The sequence below is a fragment of the Chelmon rostratus genome, chromosome 24 (assembly GCF_017976325.1).
Source record: "Chelmon rostratus isolate fCheRos1 chromosome 24, fCheRos1.pri, whole genome shotgun sequence".
NCBI lineage: Eukaryota > Metazoa > Chordata > Actinopteri > Chaetodontiformes > Chaetodontidae > Chelmon > Chelmon rostratus.
Window position 1 is genome coordinate 15,021,229 of NC_055681.1, and position 23,886 is coordinate 15,045,114.

General features: G+C 40.3%; 1 protein-coding gene across 3 annotated transcripts in view; it reads right to left on the reverse strand.

The window, feature by feature from the left end:
• The window catches only part of LOC121627383 (protein SON), a 46,691-nt gene that overhangs the window by 11,017 nt on the left and 11,788 nt on the right, over window positions 1–23,886 (reverse strand). For all 3 annotated transcript variants that reach the window (XM_041966265.1, XM_041966266.1, XM_041966267.1), the window contains 10 exons: window positions 21,608–21,896; window positions 20,108–20,301; window positions 19,415–19,567; window positions 18,645–18,820; window positions 13,124–13,258; window positions 12,259–12,345; window positions 8,336–8,554; window positions 6,842–6,952; window positions 5,709–5,825; window positions 763–910 (listed from right to left, as the gene is read on the reverse strand). In XM_041966265.1, the coding sequence (XP_041822199.1) occupies window positions 763–910; window positions 5,709–5,825; window positions 6,842–6,952; window positions 8,336–8,554; window positions 12,259–12,345; window positions 13,124–13,258; window positions 18,645–18,820; window positions 19,415–19,567; window positions 20,108–20,301; window positions 21,608–21,896 (1,629 nt within the window). The remainder of the gene's footprint in view (window positions 1–762; window positions 911–5,708; window positions 5,826–6,841; window positions 6,953–8,335; window positions 8,555–12,258; window positions 12,346–13,123; window positions 13,259–18,644; window positions 18,821–19,414; window positions 19,568–20,107; window positions 20,302–21,607; window positions 21,897–23,886) is intronic.

Consider the following 23,886-nt stretch of genomic DNA (forward strand, 5'->3'; position numbering starts at 1 on the left):
TCCAAAGTTGAATTATTAGAAAGAGACAGCACAAGTTTGATTTCTAAAGGAGGTGTGCAAGGACTAAACTTAACTGTATCAGAGGGCGCTTGAAGAAACTGTGAAAAATTTAAGCTGAAGCCAATGTGGACAATGCAACGTGACAACGATCCAAAACATTTCAGTAAATCCTCCAAGGAATGGCACAAAAGAAAGAAATGGAGAGTCTGAGAATGGAGAATGGAAGTCAAAGCCCAGATTTTAATCCTACTGAGATGTTGTGGGTTGATTTGAAATGGGCAGTGCATGCAAGAAAATCCTCAAACATCACACAATTAAAAAAAATATTGCATGGAGAAGTAGGAAAAACTTCTCCCGGGCAATACCAGTTATAGAAAACAGTAATTTAGATTCTTTCATCTAAAGGGGATGATTCCTACTGGTAGGCATAGGCTGTCCTAACTTTTTCCTCAATATGAAATCTTTAGTTAATTAAAAAAAATAAAATAAGTACAATTGTCAGTATTTTTTGGTTAAACTACATGACGTTTATCTGTAGATATTGTTTGAAAGAAGCTCAAACATTGATATGCCCATATTCCTTAATAAAAGAATAATTATTTCGTGGCATGTCCTAATTTTCCACATGACTGGATGTGTCTCTTCCTTCTCGTGAGATCAGTTTTCCTTTAGTATCCTCTCCATGTAAAGTATATATTGTCAAGACTCATTATCAAAATCTATGCCATGAGGCTGCTGGTCCAGTATTCTGTGGCCTCAGACCTTTGCGGTCGACCTTGAAGTCAATAATGATTGGCTCCACGGTACCCTCGCGGTTCCTCCCTAGGCCCTCTCCCGTTTTCCAGCCCATCTTTCTCATCAGGAACTCCCCGACACCCCCCGATACCGGAGCTGCCCGAAGGAACTGGTCCTAACCAAGACACAAACAAACATAACGAGACAAAAGAGGAAAGAATGAAAGAAATTATCAGTGGGAGATAACAAATAGTGACTGATAATATCCTTTTAACTGACAAGCTGAGTCAAACACAAACACACTGGAGTGATAAACACCTGGTACTGGTACCTACCTAGCTCCTCCTCACCACCTGGGCAGCAGAGAGATAACTAACCCTAGTTCATAGGGTGCATCTCATTTTTTCTTAATTGTTGTGTCCTCGCTCCTCAATTCTTGCTCGAACCAGAAGCACTTCTGGTCTGCCATCTCGGCCGTCCCTAAGGGGCATATTTCTGCTCTGAGGAGCAAGGAGTGAGCAGCGAGGAGCGAGGAGGCATCTCGGAGGTGCCGTGAGCGAGGATACATGAGTGCATCCTTCCTGAAAGTCTTTCAACTGAACAGTATAAAGACTCCGCCCCCACATCTGGCACATTTGAACGAGGTGGTGGAGAAACTGTTTAAGTGTAAGTATCCTGCAATGAATGGTTGTAATTCAGACGTCCCTCACTTAACGTTAAGTTGTCCGAAGAGCAAATATACAAGAACATGAGAATCCGTCATGTTTCAATTAAATTTATTACATCCACAACCTGTTTTGTTATGTTATAAATCTCACTAACAGCAGTGGAACATATTTGATCATATAGACGACAGCACTCTGTTATTTATCTAACTTCACGTCTCGCACACTGTGACATTATGATTACAAGCCTTCACATGGCCGGCCATGTTATGTTTACAGGACTGTCACTGATATACAAACCAAACACACACAAATAGTGGCAAGTGTCCGTAGCATCACTGAGTACTTGCTGAATTGTATTTATACTAAATGTTGTGTATTGAAAATACTCTCCAATTCCCTGTATAAACTGACTCTGAGGTATGCAGGTATGTCTCGTAAACACATAAACCTCATATGCAGCACATAGGGGTTGAGAGCATCAAGTTCAACACCGCCTGAAAAGTTGTACAGGCTGTACCCCCAATCTGAAAAAAAAAAAAAGCTAAAAACATCTGTTCAGTACTTTTTCCTCGGCTTAGCCATCTCAATTGCCCTATCTGTGTGATAGGGCACGTCTCTGTATTCCGAATCAAACTCCTCCAGAAAAGACTTGAATTGGCGGTGATTCAAACCCTTGGCTCTTATGAAGTTCACAACTCGTGTTATGGTGCTCATAACATGTTCCATTTGCAGGGCTTTGCCACACAACGCTTCCTGGTGTATGATGCAGTGATAAACTGTAAGCACACCTGCATGTTCCTCCTGCATCTTCTCCCGTATCCTGCCCACCAATCCACTCTTTTGACTGCACATCGCGGGCGCACCATCTGTCATCAGTCCCACAAGTTTATCCCAAGGCAGCCTCATGTCATTTACACATTTGGATACCTCTTCAAAGATCTTTTCCTGTGGTTGTGTAATGCATTGATTTTAATCCTAAAAGTTCCTCTGTAACGCACAGACTCAAGTCTACTCCACGGATGAAGATCGACAGCTGGGCAGTATCAGCTGTGTCGCTGCTCTCACCCACAGCAAGGGAGTATGCGATAAAATCTTTTCCCTTTTCCATCAGCTGTTCATGTAAATTGGTGGCAAATCACATGCACGCTCAGCCACGGTGTTTCTGTTTAGGCTCACATTTAAAAAATGCTTGCCTTTTAACTGGGCACACGATGTCGCAAACTTTGACCATGCACTTTTTGACAAACTCTCCCTCATTAAAGGGCCAGGCTGATTTTGCAATCTCTGCTGCCACAATAAAGCTAGCCTTTAAAGCAGCTTCACTTTTTGATTTTGCTTTCATGAACATAGTCTGCGGGGAAACCAGACTTCTTTTCATCTCCTCCACCTTCTGGAGCTTCTGCTTTACGTCCAGGTCCTTGTACTTCTCATGGTGTTTAGTTTCATTGTGTCTTCTCATGGTATATTCTTTTGTTACAGTTGGCTCCACACACAAGACAAACAGGTCTGTCCTTAATACTCGTGAACAGACAATCTGCCTCCCACCTGTCTTGAAAGCTCCTGTTTTCCATCTTTCGTTTGGCCATTTTTGTGGAGGGGCGAAATTAATTTGCCCGAGGTGATTAGTAGCATGGTTGTGAATGACTGCCAACAGAAAAGGAGGGGCGCTTGCCAGTCTCGCGGTCTATACAGTCTGTGTCACTGCAGGGTGTGGTCGACAGGTTGGGTCCAGCCTCCTGTTGCACTAAATCAAGCAATCAAGTTTCACCTGCCTTCCGTCATTTGTCTGTCTGTGCTAAGTGCATAATCCTCACCTGTAGTCATCCGTGCCATGTCAGTCTGCTCTCACCAAAGAACCTGGACCTGTCTTAACTGGAACTCAGCTACTTTGGACTCAGCCTTGTCTGGACTCATCATTCCCTTCAGATTGTATTATTGTATTATTAATTAGAGCATGTGGTGGAGTAAAAAGTACAATATAAATACTCAAATAAAGTAGAAATTGTACTTAAATATTAAGTATTAATACTGTAGTAGTACTAGTACTATGACAAGTACTATAGTACTATAGCTGTAGTTACTGACCACCCCTGCCGACGTGGCACAACTTTTCAGTTGTGTAATTAATGTATATGCCTTTTTTCTATCTTAACACATTATTCATTTCATGCATTTAAAGCATGTTACAACAGGGTTCACGTATTAAAATTACAAAAGGAGTGTCTCCATCATTGTCCGTTGCAGTAGTTAATGCCTGCTATCTTTTCCAGATGGAGGATGTAAGGTCATATGGGAACAGTAGCAATGAAGGGACCCTCTTTGCCTCTGACTCTGGCAAGGAGCTCAAGACCTCCAGCCTGTACCAAATAGATTTGTGGGTGATGAGGCTTTTTCTATTAAGAGGCACCTTCTCTGGCTCTACCCAGGAAAGCACCCAGACAGGGAGAAGCATTTGTTCAATTACCATTTTGCTGGAGTGAACCTTTTACAATCCTTCCTGATCACTGGAGACTCTACCACAGAGTGCTTTGCGTCTCACCAAATGTGGCAGATGCAGTGGTGAAGGCTACTTGCACCCTCCACAATTTTCTACTGTGGGAGGAGGCTGATGATGAAGAGGAAGGACGGTGTGCCCCACTGCCTTTGGAAAGGCAGCTTGCCATACAGCCTATCCAGTGAGTAGGCAGCAACAAGGCCTCTAGGGAGGCTTGATAAGTACAACTTACTTTTCCTCTCCAGTAGGCAAAGTTGCATGGCAGCATTCTGTAATCTAAAGCCTCTCCAACTCCCACCACCACCAGGACCAGCTTCACGACGAACATCAAGACAACCACCATCAGTACCATCAACATCAGGACCACCACCATTGTTACTACTAAAAAAGGCTCTAATAAGCTACACAATGCAACCCACACTGAGATGCCTAATTCTACTCATTGTCTAACTCTGAGAATTACTAATCAATCTACATTATGTTACTTCCAAAACACATGCTTGTCTGATGTTTTTTCCTTTTTAAGTTATGTTCCCTTACATTGCTAACAGAGTGAAAACAGGTGGAATCATGTATTGTGAGTGGAGTATCCCTGTAATACCGTGATACAAAATTATCAACATAAAAAGAAAAAATACATCATATCACCCTTCTCCATTAGATGTGGCATAATCACAAACCAACAGGAAGTCAGCCATTTTTAATTTAATGTTCGTTTTTTTACACCATATTTTTAATTTAGATTGAATTGTTTGTGCGTTGAATTTTGATGCTTGCCATGAAACAGGAGGTTGATGTAACTTGAGTGGACATGGTCAAATCTGCCCCGGATTTCACGTTTGATAAGAGTCTTGGCATTCAGTTGCCAAGACATACACATGGCAACATTTAGTCATAGTCACATCATGAATGGAACAGACATTAACATTTTTATTCTTTGATGCGCTCCTCTGACCAGGTTGACCAGATCCACCTCAAATCTGGTCAGAAAACTTCGAGGTTGCTATTTTGTGAAGCTTGTGAGTGTTTATCAATTGTGCTGCTGTGGCGGAAAATTGAATTTAGATTTTTTGCAATAAAGACTTTTAAAGTTTTTGAGAGTCTAGGGGTGCTTGAAAACTAACAAAACCTGAATCTCAGGATTAGAGGTGACAAAATGGCTTGATAGTGTCCCCTATAAAATCTCAATGAAGTAGCCCTCCCAGTATGATCATAACATAAATGTATGAAATTTAGTAGGCACATGTAACATTCCAAAATTTGGGTCAAAATCCAACAGGAGGTCAACCATTCTGAATTTAGTTCTAATTCCTTACAATAAGCACAATAAGTGTTGTACTTTAATGAGCTCCTAGAGACTTATCCTGATCAATTCCATATTGGGTCAGTGCAATCAATCACCTTAATGATGACAAGTTAGTCAACCATTTTTGATGTGTTCTCATAAAACAGGAAGGTTTTGTAACTCAAATATATATTGTTTAGTCAGCCACTAATTTCAACTTTGCACTACACTATTACACTAAATTTTGTGTGGTATACACTTGATATACTAGAAGATGAGGTATAATTAGTGGGCATCTTCTAGTGCTACATAGTGGATGCAAGGAGTGACACTCCATCCCTTCTGGCAGTGTCCAAAACAAGTGAAAATTCAGAGGCTTCTCAACCAGTAAGTGTCCAGTGACGAGGTTGTGGCTGCTACACCTCCGACACACATGGGATGTGAGGACCCTACCATTGTTGCTTGTAGGTTTAATTTCTGGATCTTGTATCTAAAATAAATAAAAAAAATCTTGTATGTGTCTTACCTTCTTCAGCCATGCTTGTGGTCCGCTGGTGGACAGCTCCTCCGAGCTCAGGACCTGGGCTCCAGTCGAACCAGTGAAAAGACCAGGAACAGTGTTGGACTGGGCCCATGCATCCACCTATCACAGCAACAGAACATTTCAATTCGATCAGACAGTCAGAATAGTAGAATTTATCAGATTCAATACCCCAATCAAGTCTGACCATAGCGCTCAACAGAGGCTCTATTGCTAGTTATTGTTAAGTCATTGCACAGCCTTCAAACAAACAATAATATTCACTATCTGACTTCATCTTAAGAAAAACACTTGTCATCTTGAATTAAAAAAATATAATGAACAGTTTCTATTGGTTGCATATGTAAATAATTCCACTACTGCGCATATACAAAATAACAACCAGCCTATACATGTATATATGTATATGTAACTATTATATTACTAAGCAATCAAAATGAAAGGAGATGTGTTCTATTATTGACTTCATTAAAATATAAAGCTGTATGTTGATGGGAAATGCTGCCAACTATTAATGACTTAAAAATCAGCACTGTAGTATATTTAGATTAACATTTCAAGCCTTGTATAATCTGGTATCTGGTAAGTTTAGAGACTTTACAGTGAAGTTAATATACATTACATTTTTTTTATGCATTTTTTATTATTATTGCAGTGTGTGCATGAACCTACTCAAAGTAGTGATTTGAATTTTTTACGTGGGATTGTAATTTCTGATCTCTCTGTCTGTCCTGTCCTTGAAATGTTGGTGCTGGTGTACTGTATTTACAACTTGCCACATTGATCTGTCAACTTTACCTGTCCTGGCTCTTTTCACTGCAGTGACAGGCTTGTCAGTGACTTAAACACAGCCATGAGTTTTGTTTTGTGTCTTTGTGTGGTCTTTCCTCTTTCCGTGTCTCCATGTTGGAGAGGAGGTGATGTGGCTCAGGTCCTGTCTGACAGCACCTGGATGTTGCTCAATGTTCTTCCAGTCTATCGATGTCATTCTTGTCAAATTTTACATATAAGCTATTTCCTGTAATTTTGCTCAGGAAGAGCAAATTCATTCTCCTAATATTATTTAAATGTAATAAATATGTGTATTTCTAATAATCCATAAAATATATGTATTATACCTGCTCTTGTGCCCGGCTAAGCATACAGATGGCATTGACATCATAGGGGTTCTCAGCCAGGCGCCTCTGAGCTCTGATTCTCTCAGTTACAGCCTGAGAAATATCTACCGGCTATTGAGTGAGAAGGAAAGAGACAGAACAGACACAGAAATGGTGTTGAGGGGAGAGAAAGAGGTAAATGGGGACGAAAGCTTGATTTTAAACTTTCAAACCCAACAAAGTGCAAGGCAAATGTCACATGGTAATGTATCTGCACACTAGACTTCTGACAGGTTTGCAAGCACAGACTGAGTAAACAAACTTTAAAGCTAACAAGAGACAAACTTAGATTTGATGAAAAAAGCTTACAATATTAAGATGACAGATATAAAACTCAAATGTTTGTGAATCTTTCACTTGGAACTGGAGGTGTAGAGGATGTCAGGCGTAAAGTGAAGAATTTAATATGTACTGCAAAACAGATGTTTGGTTAATTAGCAAGAGTCTTATGTCATTCTCATAAGTTCATCAACTTAAACATAGTCACTCACTGTGCGTAACAGATCTGATTGCAGCACAGCCTTTGGAGGCTGCAGGTTATATCTGCAAATATCTCTTTAGACTGTTGCAGGAATTTAATTGGAAATATTTCACAGCATGGAGGAGCTGTAAACCTGAAACTTTGAATTTTGCAAAACTGTTAGATAATGTCCAATGGTTAGATAATCCAAATTGTCTACTTCTTATTTCTGATTATTCAGTATTATTTTGTAAATGCTGAGTATTTCCCTCAAGCATGCACTTTATGATTTTAAACAAGCACCAAATTATGAATTGCAATCAGGTCAGATTAGGCATTTTAGAGTAGGAAATCAGTCAGAACTGGTCAAAAATTCTCAGAGTGATGCACACTTGGTCATTTTTAACTAGCTGGACTAAAACCCCAACTTTTATAAACCAGGAAATAACTCATGATCTCAGAGCCCCAGAGGTTGCCAGGACAAGAAGACACATTCTGTAGAAGGACAGCTTGTTGTAAAGCACTTGAGCAAAAGAAAAATTATTGTGACAAAACAAACGCATTTGTGTCTGACCTTGAGAGGGACACAAATGAGAAACACATGCTGTCCCTACAGAAATCACAGTCTTTACAGCCTTGAGCTCTTTGTCAGAAAATGCAACTTTGACAACTGCATCATTGATCATTTAGATCTGCACAACCAACAAGTGTTGTCTTTTTTTTACTCTGCTTTTTGCAGAGATTCATTCATATGCCCTGCACTCAGCATGAAGTGATGAAAAACAAGCTACATCCATGCGAATTTCTGCTTAATGTATACATCTAGATTTTCCAATGGCAGTGCTATAAATGTTTGACAGATATGCTCTGCTATATGCTCTGTTTGAATTAAACCACATGGATGAGCAAAGAGAACAACAAGTAAAAACTAAAAGCCTGAAAAAAAAAAAAATCAGGAAACAGAATACACAGTATAATGCGTATATACTTCTCACCTGAAGTACTGCATCAGGAAAAACGCTGTCATTATCAGGCACAAATGCCGACTGTTCAACAACCTCTGGTAACCCTGCTGCTGTCAGCATTTCACCTGATGATGAGGTTGCTGTCACAAGAGGAACAGGGTTCAGGGTTTTTCTGGAGGTAGCTGTAGCTTTGTCTGTTGTTTTGTCAACAGGAACCCATTCTCCATAGACACCCAGTGCCTCGCCCTCCTGGGGAATATAAAACATTACATTGATCAGAATGCATTATTGAATTGTTGTGTGACAATATTATGAAACATATCATTTGTAACATTTGAAACGGTAACACAGAGATGCACCTTTATGAACAGATCATTCGGTTCATTGCTTGTAATTTGGAACACAGTAATGGATTCCCCACACCTTCACTTACTGTATATGTTGCACATTGGTGATTTCCGCCTCCCTTTAACATATTTCTGATGCAGCTATTCACACTGATGTTGGTATTAAAAAAAAAATAAAACTACACAAAGAAATTGCAACATTCCAATCAATAAATAAAGTCATGTACAGTAAGGTGGGATGACACATGTATTAAACACAGTAAGAAAAAGCACTATACCATTTGAATCTACTACTTAGTTCTACCTATGCTAATTAGAATCAATCACCTGGTTTGCTGCATGTTGGTGATAGCAACACTGTTAAGCAACATAACAAGGACACTGGTTACTGAAGGACTTTTAAACTCCTAAATGGTCCTATAAGCACTATTGCAGCCATTGTCCACAAGTGGAAGAAGCATCACTCGCAAGTTCCTTGCAAGACTTCCAACTGGGCAGTCAGAAACTTGGTCGGAAGAGTAGCCAAAGAGCCAAGTACCACTCAACAAGAGCTCCAGAAAGACCTGGAAACAGCAAGTACAGTTCCAGGGGAAAGCAGTAGCCACTCCACTCCACCACCATGGTCTCCATGGACAATCACCCTGGAATACTCCATTAGTGAAGAAAAGGCTGAAGGTCATTTGCTACTGTCATTTTCTGAAGCCTATAGATTATTGGGAGAATGAAGTGTGGACAGTCTGGCAAAATCAAACTTTTTGGCACAAATACGACATGCCATATTTGGAGAAGAAATAGCTCTGCATATGATTCTAAAAATACTATAAAAAATAATATACAAATGAGTCAGAAGTGGAGAAAATTTACATCTGAAATCGGTCTTGGGCATGGGTGTGGCCCAAGCACTCACAACAAAATTTCAAATAAGTGGTCTAAGTCACAGTATGTCTCACCTCAATGTAAATTTCGATAGGGTCATGCATCATATCCAGATTTACAAAAAAGCTAAAACCTGTACCCTAAAACCAACAGGAAGCCAGACATTTTGAATTTACTGTTCAATTTTTGCAAAGCTATTGCCAAATTGGGTCTGCGAAATCTAAATATGTCTGCGATGAAAAGTTGTCAAAAACCTGGGTTTTCGTTGAACGGTGTGTCTGTGGCTTGAGTTCTTGTGAACTGGAACTGTTCTAGCCTTTCCTTCTATTTTTTAACTCACTACTGTCAACTCAAGGTTTTTCTCCTGCTCAGTTTCCACTTGCTTTGCATCTGGTAACAGTCTTGTTCACTTAACTTTAACTTGTACTCGCCCTGAAAAATATACATCCCAGGCATTAGTCAGGGGCTTGTCCCTTAAGATTTTAATCACATAATTTTCACAAATGAATGAGTATTCTACATCTTTCCCAATTCTTAAGACTCCAACAGGTCATCAAAGTGTTAATTGGTCTGCCCATCTATGCACACAACTGCTATATTCAACTTTATACTTTGCCATGGACTGTTGGATAGGTAAGATTCTAGTGATTCAATTGTTGCAAACCATTCCAAGATACAAATACAACAGCTGGTATAATCAACCCTAACAATCAACAAGCAACAATTTCTAAAATTGATGCAACTCACCTATGAAATTTCACAGTAACTCATCAATTGATAACACTGCCAATGTAACAGTATTGTTTTTGGCAAAAGGTCTAGACGATCCAATCGAGTAAAATATAGTCAAAACACTATAAGAATACCTGTTTTATCCATTATAACTCCAGTAAGCATGTACACATAAGCAACATGTTAGTCTCAAGATGGCTGCTGAACTCAGACTTTTCAATTGGTACCCCACTTGACCAATTAGGATCTTCCATCTCATCGTCACAGCCAACAGAAGTCAAAGAGAGTCCACTCAAAGCACTCAAAGCAATGACCTCATTCTCTGCTTTTGTGTAAATAAGTGTCACTAATGGTGCTCTCAATAAATAGTTATTCATACACTTAACTCTAGCATGTAATAATAAATAATCTATAAATGGCAGTCTTTTGATGTTCAAACAGACAGTAGGCCGTACAACAAATACAGCAATGACAATAAATGAAAGAGTGAGGACCAGTGTAAACCAGAGGAAGCCAGGAAAGATGGTAAGATGTTTTGAGAAACACAGGAGACTAGGTAGAGGAAACCTTTTACATTAAACCATGACAGGCACCATTTAGTTGCTGAGAGACATGGAAAAGGAAAACCTCTGTAGTCTGTATGATGACTACATTGGTATTAAATCTTACACCACAGAAAGTTCTCTTATTAATAGATTGCATCAACCTCGCCATCACAGGAAATGTAAAGTTCACCTAGTAGTTAATCAGGCTGAAGGAAATTTGCTCTGGAAAGAGAGGGAGGTCCAGCATTGATTTCTCTGCAGGCCTCCCCAGAACATGTTCACTCCCACACTGCAGCTGGAGGTGGTTATTCTCATGTCCACATCTTGAACCACCCCAGTTGGCTGTGTGTGCATTGTTCAGAGTTTATTCAACTCAAATTTTGTTGTGTTATAACATGAAAGTCTGGCAGGCTGCTTTCAGAGAAAGTTGTTTTCTGAGCTGTCTTCTGCAAGTTCTGTGCGGCTCATGTTGGACTGGGCACTCAGCTGGACCTGACAGCCAGTGCTTCAACACCAGAGGATTAAAAGAAAGACAAGACAAGAGCCAATAGTCAAGAGAGTGATCGTAGGGTTTCTTTTTGCTTTGCAGTCTTCTGTAAGAAGCGGTCGTGGTGTGTTGTCATTGGCATGACACCTTAATCCTTGTCTTCATCATTGACTCCATCATGGCATGCTGTTTACATTCCTCAAAATGTTATCTTAAAAAATGCACAACATGAACTGTATGAGGTCATCAGCCATCACATGTCACAACAACTGGATGGTATTATTATTGTAGCTGCTGAATTAAATCAAACTGACCTCAGAACAGTTTTATCTAAATTCTACCAGCATGTCCACACCCAAACCAGAGGAATACCTGGACCATGCTTCCATGAACATTGCTGGCAGTTACAAAACCTTCCCCGTTCCCATTTTGATTTATCAGACCACATGTTTCTGCTTCTCGTGCCTGAGTGCAGAGATTACATCAATCTTGAGGAATACACATCATCAGCAACTTTTATTGTCTTTGTGGTAATCACAAAGATAATAAAATAATTCCCCAGCTAGAAAGCCTGGATGAATGGAGAGGTGAGGGCCCTATCCAGAGCAAGCTTGCTAGCTTGGTTAGCCACGCGGCTAGCACTCCTCGTAGCTGACTCAGCCCCGGGTTGCCAGGAGACAGACCCCGCAAGAAAACCTTATTGGTAATGTATTCCCTATGTCAGAGGCTGTGTTCAGTTGCAGTCTGGCCATGTTTATGGGAGCAAAATTTTCTGATTTACAGTACTGCACTGTAAATACCTGCCTCAGATTGACATCAGGAAATATGCAAGCTAATTGTAGATGGCATGGTAGTAGGTTTGCTGTAATTCAACTTCTTTCACTGTGCAATTCCGAGTACCCAAATTTGAGCATTAACTTTAAAACAATGTTACATGATCCATATCTAATGCAGATTTAGTCAGACCTTCTTGCGATGTTGAGATCCTGACGACACAGGAAACTCCTTGGCCATGCCTGCGTCACTACGTACTGCTGGACGAACTGTTGTGTTCTGGAGGGAAAAGAGGATACTGGATACTGTTTTTGCTTTTCTCTAATGAGGCCCACACATAGCTAAACTTAATTAACAAGGTATTCACCCACTTAACACTGAAGAAGAATGCACTGAGTGGCGGGCAGGTGTCAGGACACCTCTAACAGACACTAAATCATGGTTAGTGATATATCATACCAGGAAATCATAGCAAAAATATTTGCCTAACTCTACACTGTCATTTCACGCACCGGTGAAAGTAAAAAGACCATGACTCAAACTGACCATAATGAACGACAAAAAAACGGACTACTATTTTGATTGTCTTAGGTAGGTATCCAATGTATGACTACACACATCTCAGGCAAAAATGTGGCAGAACAATAATCTTAGTAATGGTAAGTCAACATAGTCGAATAATCTGACTATCCGCTCACTATGATCATCTTAATATTCTAAGGGTTGTAATATAAAGGTAGTGATGGGGGTACTTTTAAGATTGGGTGACATTATTACCAGTAGAAAGACGAGGGGTAATAATAGGGTAATATGCTAAAATAATGAGTTATTATTGGTTTCATATTTTTATCTTTGTTAAATGATCGTTTGAATGAAAATGATCGTTTTTTTTTTTTGTTATTTCTGAGCAGTAATGTAAACTGCTACCCCATGTACTTCATTGTCCTCTCGTTAGGGTTTGCAACAGATTCACATACATTCACAAGAGAGAAAACTGGCATACAAAGTTATACATAAACTTGTATGAGGCACAGTGTAGTCTGTGTGCACATGTTACATTGATGCTGAAGCTGATGGCTCTTTGCTCTCGAAGAGCTGATCCTCCAAAGGGTTTCCCATCATCCTCTTCATCTGAAACATGAGGCATTGCCACTGGCAGCTCTCCTTTACTGTCCACAATCATCTTGCATTTCTACAAACACATACACACATAGACACACACGAAAGCAAATTAAGGACTGTCTGCAAGCAACATTGTTTAACATGCTACAGTTTGGAAGTTCCGCATGGTTGTTACGTGCTCTCTCCACATCCTATGCTACAGCTACAGCACTTCACAATACTCAAACTCAACATCACAGTTGGGTGTGGTCTAAAGTACAACAGACTTGACCCTTTCAAACTAACAAGGTAGAGCAGCAGCGCTTTTACAAGATTTGCAATCATGGACTCATCCAATTCCTTGTCAGAATACAGTCAAGTACAATGGGACAATTATCCAGGAATTCCTTTGTAGTAGTTAGCCGAGACAAATACACATGCTTCACTATTGCAGTTTTTAAGGAAACAATAAAAATGCGCTAGATTTTTCAAATAGCATCAAGCTTGTTTTTGTAAACTAATTTGTCGTACTAATTTGTAAGATCAGAGGTTATCCCTTTCATCCACTGGAAATTCCAGTGTGTTTTCCAAGAACAAGCTATACAATATTTTGCTTCAAAATGATCATGCTCAGTTGAGTAGGGCGTGAAAAATGCAGTCCCCCTCAGTCATGTGCTGGCACAACGTGCTCAAGCAGAAAATACAGGGTCCTCTAGCAAAAAACTTTAACCTGGTTCAGGTTTTGTAGCAGCTGCTTTGGCTATTCAAATACATGCAAGCTCAAGTTGCTTCCCTGACATGAAACATGTAAATCTTCTGTTTTCCTCTCTCAATTACTGCAACATTGCAGAGGATAAATGATTGATTGAAAGAACAAGATTTTACTCTCAGCGTATAATGGACTGTCATGGCCAGTGGCTCAATTGCCATCATATAGTGAATAATAAGTGTGATAGTAGGGTGCTACTACTGGTTCTATCTACTGTTGAGAATATCAGCCTGTGCATTATAGGAGAATCAATATACCTTACATTTTGTTCCAATTCCTATTCTTTCAAAAATCTCAAATAAATATTGTTATTAAATTCAATCAAAGGCATTCTCAGCATCCAATGACTCAATAGCAATAATATTCATTGAATGACTTGTCATGTTAAAGGATAACTTTCGTTTTTTACAACCTGGACCTTATTTGTAGCATTAAATACGCCCATTTACTCACCCAAACAACTTTGGTGGCATTTGGAGTCGTTTTGAAGAAATTAGCCCCAGAGGAGCGGCGCGTATATCCGTATAATGCGAGTACTCGGGGCATCCATGCGCAGCCTCTATATAACGCATAATCTGCGGCGGAACTCATTCATATTCCAATATTTTGTTATGATATGCTGGTGCTATTCCCCTCTGAGCCGGCGGTCGGCTAGTTTAGCTGTAGTTTGGCACAGCTATGGTTCGTTATTGCGTATTTGTAGCCGACCGCCGCAGAGTCAGCCGTGTTGTGGCTGGCTGCTCGCAGCGCGCTGTGTTCGGTAATGACATCCACGTCAGAGGTTGTTGTCTAGAGACGCAAGATATTGATAACATGCCACCACGGGCACCAGATTATGCGTTATATAGAGGCTGCGCATGGATGCCCCGAGTACTCGCATTATACAGATTTACGCACCGCTCCACTGAGGCTAATTTCTTCAAAACGACCCAAAATGCCACCAAAGTTGTCTGGGTGAGTAAATGGGCGTATTTAATGCTACAAATAAGGGCCAGGTTGTAAAAAACGAAAGTTATCCTTTAAGTACTCATTCATTATGACAACCTTGCCTTCTTAGGACAAAGCCCTTGTGTTCAGAATTCTAAGCCTCAAGCTTTAAGGTCTAAAGCAGACGTGTCCAAACTATTCCATAAAGGGCCGTATGGCTACAGGTTTTCATTCTAACTAAGGAGGAGCACACCAGGCTGGACTCATTTAATCAGCTGATCTCGGTCTGCAGCTGATAATTAGGTTTTACAGCTGAGAGGGAGAAGCTGAGAGGGCTAAGTCTCCAAGTCACAATGGTTCCACTGAAAGGCATGAACCTCCTCCACCAACAGGACATATGGGATGCTTTGGGTGTGTAATCTCGGGTCCAGACATGGATAGTGCACATGATCTGTCTCCTTGCCTTCAGCAGGATGTGTTGCATCTTTGCATGTTTGTCTGACTAGATTTGTGCCTTAGGGGTGTTTGCAGGAGTGATAGCAGCTGGCTATAGCAGCTTTAACCGCTTCACTTGTAGGAGACCACATCTGATGCAATGCTACAGAGGTTTTGCAGACTGTGGCCCTCCACCTGCTGGCTAGCTTCCCAGTCCAGATGCCATTGGGTTAGGGTCTGAACTAGCTGTGGGTGCTCCTGTGGTGGCTTGGCAAGTAGCTCTTGGTTGTGTAGTGCAATTTGCACAGGTTATGTGCAGAAGTATTGCCTTGTAAAGTGAACTCGACAGGGCCATTATGGAAGACTTTGGCTGCCATCTTCATGGTCTTTCATCTCTTCCTGTATGCTGTCATACCTGTAGAAATTATGTTTGATTAAATGCCGCACTTGGTGCTAATCGGTGCACTGTTTGGATGCACACGCACCATGTTCATCTTTAAGGTGGTGGTTAGGCTGCAGGAGCCCCATTTCATTTTGAACATGGTTCATATCCTCTTGATGTCTATATTAATTTATAGCAATAATAGAAACCTCAAAGTCTTTTCAGTAAATCGAATGAAAAACAAAATCATTTGAAAAGTATCTAAGATAAGTGAAATACGGACAGTGCAAGACAGTGAAGTGCAGCAGGCGGTGCAAAATTGAACAAATTTTTTCCAACTCTGTTCATGTGCTGATTAGTTATTACAGAAGTAATGCGGCTGAACTGTGAACGATTCCTTTACATATTGAGTGCAAAAAGCAATTACAACTCCCACTGGCAACATGATCCCAAAGCAATAGACATATATTTTTAAAAGCACAACAGTTCAAACTGACAATATCAGAGCATGCCAAAATCACCAGAGTGTTTGAAAATACCACCACACTCCTCTTTTTGCCCAGTCAGCAGCTGGGTATGAGCTACTGTATACACAGATTCGGGTCCAGTTGGAGGGTACAGTACAGGCCAAAAGTTTGGACACATCTTCTAATTCAATGCGTTTTCTTTATTTTCATGAATATTTACATTATGAACACATGTGGAATTATTGTTATGGTTGGGAAATCTTTGTCCTTCGAGCCACACTGACTATGTTTTATTTTTGTTTCAGGTTGGAGCAGGAGACGGGCGAAGCTGATCACTTGGCAGAGAGCGCAGAGACGCACCTGTCCTCAATTGGCTCCTCACCGGCTCTTAATAAGCAGCCTCCGCCTCCGATTATTTTCTCTGTGTCTGTGCCCCTGTGTAGTGTACTTGTGATCGCCTGTCTCTCACCTTGCTCCCCTTATTTAGAAGTTGCCACGTAGTGAGTTTTGCTTTTGTGTATTCTTTTCTGTAATTTATAGTCCTTTAATTGTCCTTTAATTTGTTACTTTGTAATTGCTTGAGCTTCTGTTGATACTTTGCCTCTCTTAGTTGTATTGTAGAATTTGCTATTTGCTTTTTTCTATTTTTCTACAAAGAAATTTTTGTTCTCGTCTCTGCATCTGGGTCCTGGCCTCGCTCTTTGTGAACATAACAATTTTGTACTTAACAAAAAAGGTGAAATACCTGAAAACATGTTTTATATTCTAGTTTCTTCAAAATAGCCACCCCTTGCTCTGGTTACTGCTTTGCACACTCTTGATATTCTCTCCATGAGCTTTAAGAGGTAGTGACCTGAAATGGTTTTCACTTCACAGGTGTGCCTTATCAGGGTTAACTAGTGGAATTTCTTGCTTTATCAATGGGGTTGGGACCATCAGTAGTGTTGTGCAGAAGCCAGGTTAATACACAGCCGTCAGCCCTATTAGACAACTGTTAAAATTCATATTATGGCAAGAACCAATCAGCTAACTAAAGAAAAATGAGTGGCCATCATTACTTTAAGAAATGAAGGTCAGTCAGTCCGGAAAATTGCAAAAACTTTAAATGTGTCCCCAAGTGATGTCGCAAAAACCATCAAGCGCTGCAACGAAACTGGCACACATGAGGACCGACCCAGGAAAGGAAGACCAAGAGTCACCTCTGCTTCTGAGGATAAGTTCACCCGAGTCACCAGCCTCAGAAATCGCAAGTTAACAGCAGCTCAGATCAGAGACCAGATGAATGCCACACAGAGTTCTAGCAGCAGACCCATCTCTAGAACAACTGTTAAGAGGAGACTGCAGGAATCAGGCCTTCATGGTCAAATAGCTGCTAGGAAACCACTGCTAAGGAGAGGCAACAAGCAGAAGAGATTTGTTTGGGCCAAGAAACACAAGGAATGGACATCAGACCAGTGGAAATCTGTGCTTTGGTCTGATGAGTCCAAATTTGAGATCTTTGGTTCCAACCGCCATGTCTTTGTGAGACGCAGAAAAGGTGAACGGATGGATTCCACCTGCCTGGTTCCCACTGTGAAGCATGGCGGAGGAGGTGTGATGGTGTGGGGGTGTTTTGCTGGTGACACTGTTGGTTGTTTATTCAAAATTGAAGGCACACTGAACACGCATGGCTACCACACCACCTTGCAGCAACATGCCATCCCATCTGGTTTGCATTTAGTTAGACAATCATTTATTTTTCAACAGGACAATGACCCCAAACACACCTCCAGGCTGAGGTAAGGGCTATTTGACCAAGAAGGAGAGTGATGGAGTGATGGCAGATGACATGGCCTCCACAGTCACCGGACCTGAACCCAATCGAGATGGTTTGGGGTGAGCTGGAAGGCAAAGGGGCCAACAAGTGCTAAACACCTCTGGGAACTCCTTCAAAACTGTTGGAAAACCACTTCAGGTGACTACTTCTTGAAGCTCATCGAGAGAATGCCAAGAGTCTGCAAAGCAGTCATCAGAGCAAAGGGTGGCTATTTTGAAGAAACTAGAATATAAAACATGTTTTCAGTTATTTTACCTTTTTTGTTAAGTACATACATCCACATGTGTTCATTTATAGTTGTGATGCCTTCAGTGAGAATCTACAATGTAAATAGTCATGAAAATAAAGAAAACACATTGAATGAGAAGGTGTGTCCAAACTTTTGGCCTGTACTGTATACATGGTCTATGAGTACAAGAGGAGTGACTATTGGCCCAGCTGGCCCCTGTTCTATTCCTTTTGGTGAGTCCAAAAGGAAGATTAACTGAGGGTGTGCTAGTGTTTTATATTGGGTGGTGCTTCCTGACTGGGCAGTAATGATCCATCTGAGGTTACCCAGGCAAAGCCTTGATGGGGTTAACCAACAGAGAAGGCTACAAAAGGGCTATTCACATACTTGTAGAAATGGCAATAGATCCAGTAACTACTGTTAAATATCCAATGCAAGCTCTGTAACCTTACATCAGTAAACTCCTTAATACTGATGCTGTTGGCCTGCTTCGTGACTTTCCTCTTCACTTCCTCCAAAGCCGAAACGTTGGGTTGAACTGTGACAGGGGGTGGCTTGTTGGTAATGGAGGGCAGGGGGAGCAGTGAAGACAGAGTGCCCATGTTAGACAAGGCTGCTGTCATGGTGGCTATAAGGAAGACAGAGACACAGAGAAACAGAAAAAAGACAGGAGCCACTGAAAAGTACAGTAGCTAATTCAAATTAAATTCAAGATTGTCAACTGTCTGACCTACATATGAATTTGAACTATATAATTTTCCCACATTCTTAACAGATAATGATACAAATGACAAACATTTGCAACACCCAAGGCAAAGACAACCTGCCCAGGCTTGCTCATGTGTCATACCGCTGAAAAATTACTCTCAGAGGAGTGACACACAAAAGTAAGCATTGAGCTAGAAAACACCTTGCAATAACAAAATGTTTAATCAAACACACTAACTGTGATTCAATTAGTGAATAGACTACAGCAGGGCCACAGGCTAATAAGTCTAGCAACTCATTTGTCCGGGTGGGCAAGTGGTTAAAAAAAAAAAAGAAAGAAAGAAATTAAACACATCTTTTTTCCAGATCTAATAACAGAAGTATTTAACAATTGAGCCATCCTGCCACCTTTTCATCTAGGATGACCAAATGACTGCACAGATTGAAAATACAGTCGACGGATCATTAGTTTTAGAAGAAACATCAAGCAAAAAGGAAAGATTAAAAATCATACCAGCAGTCATACTGGCCATAGCAGCATTCATGGCCATGCTTGGCAGAGCCAGGGGAAGCACTGTGGATCTCAGGCCAGCAGGGATGGGCATACCTGCTTTGGCACACATTGCAGCAGCATTGGCCTTTGCAATTTCCAACAACTGGTCCTTATCTGAGGAAACACAATAAATAAACATAAACACAATAAAGGAATCAATTAATTAAATGAATGTGTAACTGTTTTACTAAGTTTCTTAAAACAGTAATGTTCAAAACATATTCAAATATTTACTCACAAAACAACTTAATTACCTTTAGACTATAAACCCTTTAACGTTTTTGGAAGGCTGAGCAGTTGGTGCAGACATACTTGATTAGACTACATAGAAAGCAGTAACAAGCTATTTAACTTCATACAGCCCCTGGGAAACATGGTGTTCCTCTTCTGTTCAGCCTTTTGCAGTTTGTACAAATGAATGAAAAGAATGTATTCTTTCCAAACATATTGTACAGTTGTTTGCACTACAGCTGTCTACCATATCAGCAGCGTTTTTAGTTTTTATTTACATGTGAATGCATAAAAGCAGGAGTTTGACAATCTGGGAAATGTCCGTAGCATGCAGTGAGTTCATGACATCAATAAGGTAATAATGCAAATTAATCTTTACAGTTGGTGTACAATATTTAAATGACTGATTTCATATTGTCTGACCCAGTTCACTGATGCGTTGAGGGCTGTTGCTCGAACTGCAGTATTTCCGGTTGGGAGATCTATTTTTGCGGAGAATGAGCACAGGGGACTGACTCGGCTCTCGTTTCCAGCGGTCCCTCTGGCTATATGTAGCCCTCCTCCGACTCCGTGACACTGACCGTGAGCATGTCTTCTGCGACCTTCGGCCTCCTGACCTGCACATATGACATCTAAGTTACAATGAAGCAACTTCTAAATCATATCAGCACATGAAGTCCTCTCAAAAACAAAAACAAAGCAGCTACAAAATGACTGCCCTCATTAAATTTGCCGTAGGACAGTGAACAGAGCATGGAATAGAGGAATCCCAGTGATTGACAGAAAAGCAACCAGTGTGCAAAATATTGGGATGTTGGGGATCTTGGATCTCCTAATAAACAACTACGGCCAGCGTGCAAAATATACTATTACAATTGGGGGTCCCGTGACATACGTGGTACTTCACAAACAAAACAAAAAAAAGCGAAAACACACAGCTGCTACACAGCCAAGCTTTAATAAAATGTTGGGTTCAATGGCAAAATCAAGGAATCATCATTTACATGTTTGGATAAACTACGTCAGATGACTAACCAGAGGTGCTATAAAACCATTGCGACAAGGTAGTTGTCATTCACACATGTACTGATGCTTGAAAGAAAATTTGGGACAAAACATTTTAAAACATCATTGAGCACAATGTGTGGTGCGCAGAATCATGCAGCCAGTACTTGATGACTTTTGCGATCCTACTGAGTTTTGTTGTCATGCTGTACTGACAAAAAAAAAAAAAAAACTCCTGACACTGGTTGTGTTGTCATTCAAGTAAAACAAAAGATAAAAGAAAAAAAACTAAACAAAAAATCTTAGGACTGGGTTATAATAAAAAGAGCTAATTCATACAACGTGTTGTAGCGGTTTCAAAGTGCCACACTCGAAGTTGGGGTGAAACGCTGGCTGTCATAGGGAGGGGAAAAAGGCAATACTCATTCAATATGAGCATAACTGCACACATTCTCAGACAGTATCGTGGAAAGAATGAAAAAAAGAGAGCTTGACAGAAAGGCCTTTTCACCTGACCACCTGAAATGTTGGCTTGGCGGTTATAACAACATTGGACAGGGATGACAGGAGGGACAATCTGGCAAGCACTTCTGCTCAAGTATACCCGTGCCTTAAATACAGAGTCCTTTATAATGACAAGTTTAAGCCCATTCCTCATCACATTGAGTCAACATATTTAGTACTTTCCATCACTAAATGTACTTACCATAATTCATAGAAACTAGTGTTCACAGCTCATTGCTCAACTAAGTGTTTGAAGAGGGGGTGCAATACGCAATGCAATACTGTAATGAAATAATTGTTGAAACCAAATTTTCAAAATAACATTATAGATGTCACTACACATTTTAGTTAATTTAACTGTAAGACCTATGGGTTAAAGGAGATCCTAATAAAGGCACATCACAGTTATACTACCTGGACCTTGATCTTTTCTTCTTTGAAGGGCTCCTGGATCTGGATCCCCTCCTGCGGCTCCTATATGGTGACTTGGATCTTTTCTGCTTCTTTGATGACTTTGCTTCTTTTTTCCTCTGTGGGCACTTCGAGGGTTTCCTCCTCTTCTTTGCTGGTGATTTAACATCGGTGGAAAAGGACCTGGGGTAGTCTGACTCTTTAAACTGAGGGAAGCTGGGCTCAGTGGTCTGGTCAGGTTCGGCAGATGTGGACTGGTTCAGCATGGACTGGAATGCACCAGAACCTTGAGCTTTAAACCACAAAACACATTACTTGGACACACCTTGTAGAACAAACATATTTTAAAAGGTGTGTCTGTCGATAGGGTAAAGAGTTGGCTTAAAAAAACATGCAAATTCATTATTTTATGAACAATAATTACACTTAAATGTCACTTAACCCATCTGAGCGTAAAAAATCACAAACTTTTCTTAATGGTGTAGTTCTGAGGCATTAAAAAAGTCTTGAGTAATCTTTGTCATTTTTTCTCAATTCCTGGACATCAAAATTGACAATGCGGGCAGAAGGAGTAGCCATAAAGGAGTGAGACATGTAAGTGAATGGTCTGAGGACAGAAAAAGATATTAATTTCTTTTCATATAACAACTGTAAATTAAGAATATAGATCCATGGTGCATATCTAAAACAATTAATCCTATCATATGCACCCCAAAAAATAAACTTGATGAAAAAACAAGACAAACAAAAAAAAAAAACAAACAAAAAAGCAGAGAAGGACATACACTTAAAGAGTTTTTTTGTGTGTTTGATTGTAGTGTTTGTTTTTGTCCTTGGTCACCTGACTACACTTCAGGAACAAAGAATAAAGCAAGCCCTCCCTGCCTGGAATAGGAAACACACCATCCAGGTGCAATCAGTTCACCTTAATGAAGCACAGAACAGAAGCTGTAAAAAGTTGCCCTCCTCTTTATTTGTTCGGGGAGATGCAGCTGACATCCTCACCACTGTCGTTAGATTCAAGTTTGGTGCGTTTAAAAAACACAGATATTTTAACCTGAATTGGTTTCAAATGATTTGCTTTCATAATTTACTGTTGTTGGGAAGCTTTTATTACACTTACAGTAACATAACAATTTGTCATCAACTTAAGCAACTGTCTCTCCTTTACTCCACTACAGTGAAACAGGGCAAGCTCACGTGGCTAGCCAATTATCTTAACACTTGAGGAGGCTAAATTCCAAGGCTAATTACTTACATGAGTCTTTACCAACATTACAGTTGTACAATAAATACATTTCACATTGACTAGACAGTGCAACTTCATGAAATACATAGAATCACATTATTGTGCTCCATGAACATTAATTACAGCAGCATTATTAGAATTTACAGTATTTGTCACTGTCATTACGTAAGTAAAGAGGAAACATAGAAAAGAGGAAGAGCAAAAAGAGAAGGAAGGGAAAACAAACCCGTAATTTCGAAACAAAAGTCTCATGACCATGAATTCCCAAATACAAAATATTTTGTTACTTGGGCGGGTGGTGGCCCTGGCCATTGGATCACCTATTGCCGATCTTGATGGTAACTCAAGATCGGCAATCGGCCCTAGATTGGATAATATCAAAATACTTTCCTAAACAGAAACAGAGTTAGATGTGAAGATATCGGGAGAGAAGCAGAAACTTCAACTTTATCAGGTTTGGGTATGTCAGTCTTGAGCAAAACTAAGTCTCTGCAAGAGTCTCATCAAACGACTGAAGGGGTTTTGCACACTCACTGGCATATTTAGATGTCACAGCAGGCTTTTGTGCTTGCTGAGTAAGAAAATGCACAGTGTTACCCCTTTCCAATTGCATTTTGTGACTGATTTAATCTTCAAATGATTTCAGATTTGAAAGAAAACAGCGGAAGCAAGCTGGAACTTGAGGTGCAGCTCTGAGAGGAATCTGGTAATGTCCAAACTGAAGGAAAAAATCAGAGACATTTGTATCACTGAATGTCCACATCAGGTTTTCCCATAATTTCTAATAATTCTTTGAGACAAACTGACACTTTGGAACAATTTTACGCTGTCCTGTGCTAGCAGCTTGAAGCGTTCTTTCACAAATTCTCCTTCTGAATGAGGTTTTAGCTTCTTAGCTATTAGCTCACTCACAACAAAATCTGCCTGCATAACACTGTCTCTGTCAGAATCATTATAAAAGCTGCTTGATGGGCACCCAAACTTCACCAAAGAGTGTTAACTTAATCCTTTATCCAAGCACATTTGTCCTTGC